General features: G+C 43.7%; 1 protein-coding gene across 1 annotated transcript; it reads right to left on the reverse strand.

The window, feature by feature from the left end:
* Nucleotides 1-1,539: 1,539 nt before the first annotated feature.
* On the reverse strand, nt 1,540-5,770 carry RPL6 (ribosomal protein L6). The gene is made up of 6 exons (XM_031948617.1): nt 5,750-5,770; nt 4,094-4,420; nt 3,519-3,662; nt 3,184-3,232; nt 2,038-2,222; nt 1,540-1,732 (listed from the first exon to the last, which is right to left on the reverse strand). Exons 2-6 carry the CDS (start codon nt 4,418-4,420, stop codon nt 1,580-1,582), a joined length of 858 nt encoding a protein of 285 aa, XP_031804477.1. The 5' UTR covers nt 5,750-5,770; the 3' UTR covers nt 1,540-1,579.
* Nucleotides 5,771-9,532: the final 3,762 nt, after the last annotated feature.

The following is a 9,532-nucleotide window of genomic DNA, read 5'->3' on the forward strand; positions in this document are numbered from 1 at the left end:
AGACTTGTGATGGAGAGAGCCATCTATATTCAGAAAGAACGATCAAGAGCAAATATCATAACATAGTATTTTCACCATTTTTGTTGTTTGCTTGCAGGAAATATGTATAGAGCGAGAGGATTCTGGGAAGATGGCAAAGTAGGTTGGTAAATTTCAAGCTCTCTTGATTTTCCTCCAAAACAATCAATTTGAACCTCAAGGCAAACAGATGAGTGGAAAAATCAAGAACTTGGGGTAGAATATCAAAAATCAAAACTTGGGGTAGAATATCAAACTGAGACCTGAAGAAAAACCAGTGGTTGGGGGATTATTCTATCTTAAGAGGACACCCCTTCATCAAGTGGGGATCCCTTTGGCTGGCTGAGTGTGGCCAGATCCTCAGCAGCAACTAGAGACTTTCACCCTGTACAGTTTGGGAAGACTGAGTGAACTTCAGCTGATAGGCCCAGCTGTGCTTACACAGGAGGAAACCAGGACTTGGTGAGTGCAGAGGCAGTGGGACAGGGCATTTGCAGCAGGATGGAGCTCTTGCTTTAGGGGTCCTGGTCAGAGGGAAGAACTGAAGGGAAGCTTGAGGCAACATCCCCCTGCCCTACAATTAGGTGCTTACACTAATAACTCTTAAAAATATATATATAACGACAAAGAATGAACCCCACCACTGAAACATTTTATAGGATCAGAAACCTTCAGAGGATTTAGTTTAAAAAAACAAAACTTCTATCCCAACAGTAATGTACAATAGCTCTCTGCCCACAAAGAATTTAAAAATTAAATGAAACATTTAGAAAAAAAACAAAAAATAAAAACCATCCAAGAAAAACAAGATTATAAAAAAAAAGATAAGGACACGAGTCTCAAAGATGAAATATATGTATAACAATTGCAGGCCATTTTGGTCTAGCCTCAAGCATTCAGCTAATACTGAATTATCAGTGTCCAGGATGTTAATAGTGGAGGTGCTAAGGCTTTTTCTGCATGGCTCCTGACATTTGGAAATCACTTATTCCTGCCATAGGCATAGTTCAATTTGGGACACATTTTAGAAAAGATGGTTATTTGAACATTTAAATGAAAACCAAGGGCTTCAGGATTTTGCACTATGATGTTTGAATAAATGGAAGACATGGGGAGGAGTTTCCTTCAAGGATTTGAAGCTTGACAGGAAAGAGTCATCTGCAGGGTCTTGCCACGAGGGTGGGAAGAGACGTTTTGGGGTCTGCACTGGAATATATGATCTTCTCAAGCCTCTTCCAACTCCTGAGATTCTGTGAGAAGTGACGTGGTCTGCAGGAGACAGTGATCCACGCACAAACTACAAGGCACTATTTTGCATGTCATGCACAACATACAAATACCAACACTGGGAAGGAATGGGAAGACTGAGGGGTTACCAACTGTCTAAGGCCCTGGGTTCATCAATACACCCGAGTAAAACATTCTAAGAGACCCAATGCTTCAAGCTGGCATTAGGGGAAAACTGGCATCAGTGACCTGGAGAATGATCTTTTAGAACACACAAAAAAAGTACAAGAAACAGTTATTCCAAATATTTTAATAAGAGTTCTCTGCAAGGCATTTAAAACACCAGTTTGTGAGGATAAACTCCATTGGAGAGAGAAAATACAGACCGCAGATAGCCACGGAGCTGAGGAATTTTCTTGATTTTGGGCAGGATCTGCGAGTCTACTGCTTTCTGATCAGCCTTGCGCTGCTCTGTAATCTCGTATTTCTAAAGAGAAGAGAATATAAACAAATTCACCCAGAGGCTAAACATGGTCAATAGCTATCATCAAACCAGTTCAGCAAATAGTTATTTCTGTAAGAAGCCTTGGCTATTAAAGGCTCCGAAAATCAATATTACACATAACAAAATTATGGTGCAACAGAAGACAGCCAATTTGTTGAAGACTGTTGTGGGCTAAAACAGCACTCCAATTTACCTAGTGAATCCTTAACAAATACTGTCTCCCCAAACTGTGAGACCATTTTAAGGGTTACAGAAATTACCTTGGAAAAAGAAAATAGAAATCTCACCTCTTTTTCTGTGTCAAAAATCTCTCCTTCTTGGTGTCGAGGTTTGCGGAGCCTCTTCTTCTTGAAGTAGGTATCAGTAAGATGATTTGGAATTTTTACACCAGAAAGATTAACCCTGGTGGAGGTGGCAATGACAAATTTCTGATGGGTCCTTCGCAGAGGAACACGGTTGATGGTCAGAGGTCCTAGTTAAAAAGGGAGGAACAGTTTATGAAGTTTCTGACCTAACTCAAATATGGAATGTCTGTTTCAGTCAAGTCATATTACCCAGAAAATTTTATTTGGGGGTTAAAGATATTCTTTCTGATGTGTAGCTGGTTGACCCTCAGAAAAAGTTGACAGGATTATATATACTCAAAACCTTTTGATCTTTAATGCTTTGTTAAGATTTATTAAGGTCTGAAAATGTGATGAGCTGGTTGGGGAAGAATACAATAATGGGAATATAATACACTTCAGCCATTATCAAGAAGTGAAATGGCATTTGTAAGGCAAGGGCCAATGAGGCAGGACATGACATCAATTTTGAAAGATGGGTGAAACAGACGGGTTACCATTTTATGCTAAAGGCCCCAAAGGAGCCACCAACACTTTCTGAGCTTGTGCTTTGGGAATACAAGTCTGAAGCCATTTGGAGGATAGACTAAAGAGAAGGCAAGACCCCCAACAGACTATTTCAAGTAATCAAGGTATACTACTGACATGACCTTGAAAATCCAGGTTTCACTGTTAGCATAGTATAAAAGCACTGGAGCTACAGACTTTTTATTAAGAGGTTAACACCGAGTTCCCATATGAAGATTTAAAGTAGTTAAACAAAAGTTAAGTGATCTTAAGAAAAACATACGATCTGATTTCTTTATAGTTTAAATCTTTAATTTACTCAGAGCAGTGGAAGCTTGCCTAACCAGAGAGATTATTAGTCTAAAGTCAGAGAAAGACAGCTGGGTGCATCCCCTTCACCATTACTTTTTTACAACCTTGGTAAGCTAGGTTGCTTCATAAAGTTGAAAAAGGCTTTTTTACACAACTAGTGCTATCAGCTGGCAACTGTGTACAAACCAGAAGGACTTAAATCTTATTAAAAAGATATTTTAATGAGAAAACAATACAGAAATGGTATCTCAAGGAGCAAAATTCCCTTACCAGTCACGAGTAGCAAACCACTAGCCAGCTGCTTCAGGAAAACCACTCGCTGCAAAGAAAACAGAAATGTCAAATCTTAAATGTTTTAAAAATGAGGATTATTGCTTTCATATTACCCATTAAGCCCCTGTACCTAGGATCATCTTTATTTTATCAAAATAGAGCTCCATAACTAAAAACGGGTATATAAAAAAATGCCATTACTCAGGAATAGCCAGGAAAGAAAAACAAAAACAAAAACAAAAAACAAAAAACAAACTAGAGCTTATGACAGTAGCCAACAGAGAAGCTAAGCTTTCAATTCACTAGGGAAAACAAAAAATTGAGACGCTTACCTTGCCTCTGTGGCGGCCAGTGAGCATGATCAGAACGGTGCCTGGGGTGATGCTAGAGCGAAGTCTCCTCACATGCTGGCTGAAGGGTTTTTTGCCATGACTTAGCAGCTTTCTAGGCACATCCTCAGTAGGGTAATACCTAGGCTAGGAGAACCAGATACAACAGAATGTTACAAAAGCAGAAGAAAGCACTCCAGAGCCCTCTAAAAACAACCAGTGAAAATACAATCACACTAAATCATGTGTTGGACTTTGCATTCTGCTTTAAAACACCTTTCTAAGTGTAACCTCTAATATCTTGTTTTTTAACTGTAAGGAAAGCCACTCATCTTTAAGTGGATTTAAGGTACTTATCTCTTTATGGAGCATTAAGCACCAAAGTAGGTGAATGACATGTAAAATAAGTAGTCTTTGATGTAAACATAACTTTGATATAAATGGGTGCTTACTTTCCTGAAATTCAAACAGAAATCTACATTCCCCCTCTCCCATTTGGCCAAGGAATGCTTTCTAGGTACTTCTTTTTAAAGGACATCCCCCTTCTCTGAAGATTGTTTGCCATCCCCAAATCTTACCATTTTGCGAATCTTTACCACACGTGTTCCTCCATTCTTATCACCGCCAACTGGTTTTGAGATAGTAGCAGGCACCCTCTCTCTCTTTTTCCTTTCAATTCGGGTTTTTGGCGCAGCATATTTTCGCTTGTACATAGCTCGCCGGGAATACATGGCAGACCTGGAGTATTTACCGATTCCTCGGGCCAGAACTGGGTTCCTACTGCAATGCTTTCGAGGCTTCTTCACAACCTTTTCAGCTGCATCTTCCTTTTTGCTTTTCTTTTCCTTTTTTTCCTTTTTTATTTTCTTTTCCTTTGGTACCTTTTGGGGTTTTTTGTCCGCCATCTGTCAGTGGAGAATCAATGGTTAAATAAATTCTAATCTCCTCATTCAATCAAATATCTAGCACCATTTCATTAGCTCCACTTGAACAGCCATTGAACAGAAGTCTCTCCTCCTCCAACATCTTGATTTGTTAATTGTTTGAAAACCTCCCATGGCTCCCAAATGTTTACCAAAAAACAAACCCTCAAGTCTTATAAGCAGGCCTACAGACTCCGATAAACGTTCCCAACCTTGTTTCTCAGCCCTAATGTCTTCTCTTTGGATCCAACTCAAGCCCGGACGACTATTCCCTCAGCTTACTGAGTTTTCTCAGCCCAAGGCAGGCTTCTTTTTGCGGGAAGCTTCCCCTTCCCCTCCAGACTGGTGTCCCATACACCGGCCTAAGGCGCTCCCGAGGTGCTAAGCTCACACTGGTCCCTTCACCCCCCCATAACCCAGTAGAGGAGGCACGAGTTGCCCTATAAGGGATTCTCAGTTCCGATGGCCAGGCACCGACAGCCCGCCTCATTCATTAGCCTCCAAGTCTCCCATAAGCGCCGGCTGTTGCCACTAACGATCCCGCCGCACAAGGCGCGGAGTCTCCGCGCGATCCCCGGCTGCCCGCGGGAGCGGGGACAGGCGCTGGGAAGAAGCCTCCCGAGCTCGGGCTTCGGTGGCAATCGCCGACTAAGCACACTTGGCTTTAAGGGAGCCGTCCCCCTTCTCGGTCCTTCCTAGAAACCCCCTCCGCACGCCCTGCATTTACTGATCGGTGCCCACGCCGGCCCCAAGCTCCCCATCGAGGAGCGTGCTTAGACGCTGCCAGACGTGGCTCGCAAAGGATCCCAACTGTATCTTTGCGACAGCCCCGGGAGGACGCGGCTGCTTTGTTACTCCCATTTCACGGAGGGGAAGGCAGAGGGAAGCGAGGCTGCGCCGGAACGCGGCTCTTCCTTTAGGGAACCGGGGAGGCCGAGAGGGGTGGGGGCCACCACCCTCCCCGCCTCCGAGGCCCCCTTCCCCGAGCCCACGGACCGCGTTTTCCCCCGCAGCCCCAACCCCGACCCCACAGGCAGCTCCGGGCCACGCGCTACGGGTGCCTGCAAGGCCCCCTGCCGCCCCGTGCCGACGTGTCTACAGCAGGGCCTGGCGATCGGCCTGCGCCTTCAACGCCCCGGGCCGGCCGGTCGCTCCCGATGCTGGAGAAACGCCAGTGACCGGGAAGTCCCGGGACAAGTCCCGAAGGCGTGCGGGCGATGATGATGCCCGCTCGCGGCCCTAAGAGACCGGATGGCTGCGGATTCGAAACGTGAAAGAGAACAGCGCCCAACCCCCGCCAGCCATTCCTACCTTGAGAGAAGGGAAAGAGAATTAAGGTCCGGACTTCCGGTCTATAAGCAGGGGCGAGAAGGCGGCGAGAGCACTTCCTTTCCGGTTAGCGAGCATTATGGGAAATGTAGTTTCCTTGTCTATCATCTTCTCCCCTTTTTGCCTCACACTGAGAATTAGACTTCTAGAAAATGTTCCGAGAAACTTGGGGCGGCTTGGATGACCATCTGCAGAACAATTGAAACTACGACCTCGGACCATGGACTTAGAATGGTCCTTATGGACCCTTATGGAACTTAATATCCCCATTTTACGGGTGAGGAAATTGGAGCCTAGGGGAGATTATGCGATTGTGGGAGATTGCGAGCTTTTACACGTCATAAATCAGAGTGAAAATTTGAATCTGTCCAAATGCAGCGATCTTTCCACCGGCTGTCCGGCCTCTGGCCAGAATCATGTGTTACGCAACTTCCTGTGGAGGGGGAAATGCTCATCTGCTGCTGCTCACGGGGCGAGCCAGGAAGCCTTGGTCAAATAGCCGGACACAGAGAGAGACAGAGACAGAAACGGAGACAGAGACTTAAAGAGACATAAACAGAGAGACATGACCACAAACACAGAAACAGAGACAAAGAGAGACAAAGAGGCAAAAGGACAGAGAGAGACAGAGACAGAAACGGAGACAGAGACTTAAAGAGACATAAACAGAGAGACATAACCACAAACAGAAACAGAGACAAAGAGAGACAAAGAGGCAAAAGGACAGAGACAGAGACTTAAAGAGACATAAACAGAGAGACATAACCACAAACACAGAAACAGAGACAAAGAGAGACAAAGAGGCAAAAGGACAGAGACAGAGACTTAAAGAGACATAAACAGAGAGACATAACCACAAACACAGAAACAGAGACAAAGAGAGACAAAGAGGCAAAAGGACAGAGAGAGACAGAAATGGAGACAGAGACTTAAAGAGACATAAACAGAGAGACATAACCACAAACACAGAAACAGAGACAAAGAGAGACAAAGAGGCAAAAGGACAGACAGAGACTTAAAGAGACATAAACAGAGAGACATAACCACAAACACAGAAACAGAGACAAAGAGAGACAAAGAGGCAAAAGGACAGACAGAGACTTAAAGAGACATAAACAGAGAGACATAACCACAAACACAGAAACAGAGACAAAGAGAGACAAAGAGGCAAAAGGACAGACAGAGACTTAAAGAGACATAAACAGAGAGACATAACCACAAACACAGAAACAGAGACAAAGAGAGACAAAGAGGCAAAAGGACAGACAGAGACAGAGACAGAAACAGAGAGACATAACCACAAACACAGAAACAGAGACAAAGAGAGACAAAGAGGCAAAAGGACAGACAGAGACTTAAAGAGACATAAACAGAGAGACATAACCACAAACACAGAAACAGAGACAAAGAGAGACAAAGAGGCAAAAGGACAGACAGAGACATAAAGAGACATAAACAGAGAGACATAACCACAAACACAGAAACAGAGACAAAGAGAGACAAAGAGGCAAAAGGACAGACAGAGACTTAAAGAGACATAAACAGAGAGACATAACCACAAACACAGAAACAGAGACAAAGAGAGACAAAGAGGCAAAAGGACAGAGACAGAGACTTAAAGAGACATAAACAGAGAGACATAACCACAAACACAGAAACAGAGACAAAGAGAGACAAAGAGGCAAAAGGACAGACAGAGACTTAAAGAGACATAAACAGAGAGACATAACCACAAACACAGAAACAGAGACAAAGAGAGACAAAGAGGCAAAAGGACAGACAGAGACTTAAAGAGACATAAACAGAGAGACATAACCACAAACACAGAAACAGAGACAAAGAGAGACAAAGAGGCAAAAGGACAGACAGAGACTTAAAGAGACATAAACAGAGAGACATAACCACAAACACAGAAACAGAGACAAAGAGAGACAAAGAGGCAAAAGGACAGAGAGAGAGACTTAAAGAGACATAAACAGAGAGACATAACCACAAACACAGAAACAGAGACAAAGAGAGACAAAGAGGCAAAAGGACAGACAGAGACTTAAAGAGACATAAACAGAGAGACATAACCACAAACACAGAAACAGAGACAAAGAGAGACAAAGAGGCAAAAGGACAGACAGAGACTTAAAGAGACATAAACAGAGAGACATAACCACAAACACAGAAACAGAGACAAAGAGAGACAAAGAGGCAAAAGGACAGACAGAGACATAAAGAGACATAAACAGAGAGACATAACCACAAACACAGAAACAGAGACAAAGAGAGACAGGCAAAAGGACAGAGAGAGACAGAAATGGAGACAGAGACATAAAGAGACATAAACAGAGAGACATAACCACAAACACAGAAACAGAGACAAAGAGAGACAAAGAGGCAAAAGGACAGAGAGAGAGACAGAAATGGAGACAGAGACATAAAGAGACATAAACAGAGAGACATAACCACAAACACAGAAACAGAGACAGAGAGACAGGCAAAAGGACAGAGAGAGACAGAGACAGAAACGGAGACAGAGACAGAAAGAGACATAAACAGAGAGACATAACCACAAACACAGAAACAGAGACAAAGAGAGACAGAGACAAAAGGACAGAGACAGAGAAAGAGACAAACACAGAGACAGAGAGAGAAATGATAGAAAGAGATTAAAAAAAGAGACAAACGCAGAGAGAGAGACAGAGACATAACCACAAGTACAGTAATAGAGACAAAGCTACAGAGACAGAGACAGAGACACACCCACCAAAACAGAGAACGAGAGATACGGAGATAAAGAGAGACAGAGACAAAAGGACAGAAAGAGACAGGAAGAGACATAAACACACAGAGACAGACAGATTCAGAGACATAATCATGCACAGAAACAGAGAGAGAAGAGGAGGAATCAGGAGGAGACAGAGGCAGAGAGAAAGAAAGAGACAGAGGCAGAGACAAACAGACAGATACAGAGAGACGCAAATACACAAAAATTGAAAGACACAAAGAGACAGAGATACACAAAGCAAGAGACAGAGACAGACACATGAGATTGAGATATGTATCAGTAGGTAGAGAGAGGAGGGGAGGAGAGAAGGGAGGGAAAGAAGGAAAAAGGAAAGGGAAGGTGGAGGAACGAGAGAGGGGAGGAGAAGAGCAGGATGGGAGCAGCATGTGCCAAGCACATTGAACCGTGTCCCCCACGTTGATCGCTCTCTCCCCTCAGACTCTACTGATGTAGACAGCCCAGCTCCCAAGAGCCCCAAGAGTAGCTCTGCTTCCAGCCTGTGTCTCTCAGCCATTATCCTAGGAAACAAGATGCATGCAAATGTAGCCTGGCAACTGCTTTGGCAGCTTTATATACTCAATACACCCAGAGAAGAGTTCTTGGCACCAATGATTTTGACATTTTGGTCATTTAGTTCAACATGAGAAACTGGTATGATTTTAACAGGGGAGAGGACCTTAAGGAAGAAGCTTTTCCACATGCTTTGGGACCATCTGATTCCCAGCTGCATCCTTCCCTGTGTGCTGTGTTCCTCACCTTGAGCACTGGAGCTGTTGTATCCCGGGTTCTTAGCACGGTGTATAGAGGCGATTAATAAATGTTTCATTCATTCATCACAGGCTTTATAATTTTGATCCTGAAGCTTGATTTTGGAGGGCCGATGGTCAGTCCATCCAAATTATTTTTACTTGCATTAAGCAGGTGAGATTTTCTTTTCTCTGAAGGTACCAGTGTGAAAGGGAATTATATAGTATTGCCAAGTTTGAAGC

This window comes from Sarcophilus harrisii, chromosome 1 (assembly GCF_902635505.1).
Source record: "Sarcophilus harrisii chromosome 1, mSarHar1.11, whole genome shotgun sequence".
Lineage (NCBI taxonomy): Eukaryota > Metazoa > Chordata > Mammalia > Dasyuromorphia > Dasyuridae > Sarcophilus > Sarcophilus harrisii.

What these genes read in the sequence shown, in the direction of transcription:
- RPL6 (XM_031948617.1), bottom strand. Translation starts at nt 4,420, where the DNA reads ATGGCGGACAAAAAACCCCAAAAGGTACCAAAGGAAAAGAAAATAAAA. An exon ending in TGGTAAAGATTCGCAAAATG is followed by an intron (nt 3,663 to 4,093) that starts GTAAGATTTGGG and finishes TGGTTCTCCTAG; the next exon opens with CCTAGGTATTACCCTACTGA. An exon ending in TGGTTTGCTACTCGTGACTG is followed by an intron (nt 2,223 to 3,183) that starts GTAAGGGAATTT and finishes CTTTTTAACTAG; the next exon opens with GACCTCTGACCATCAACCGT.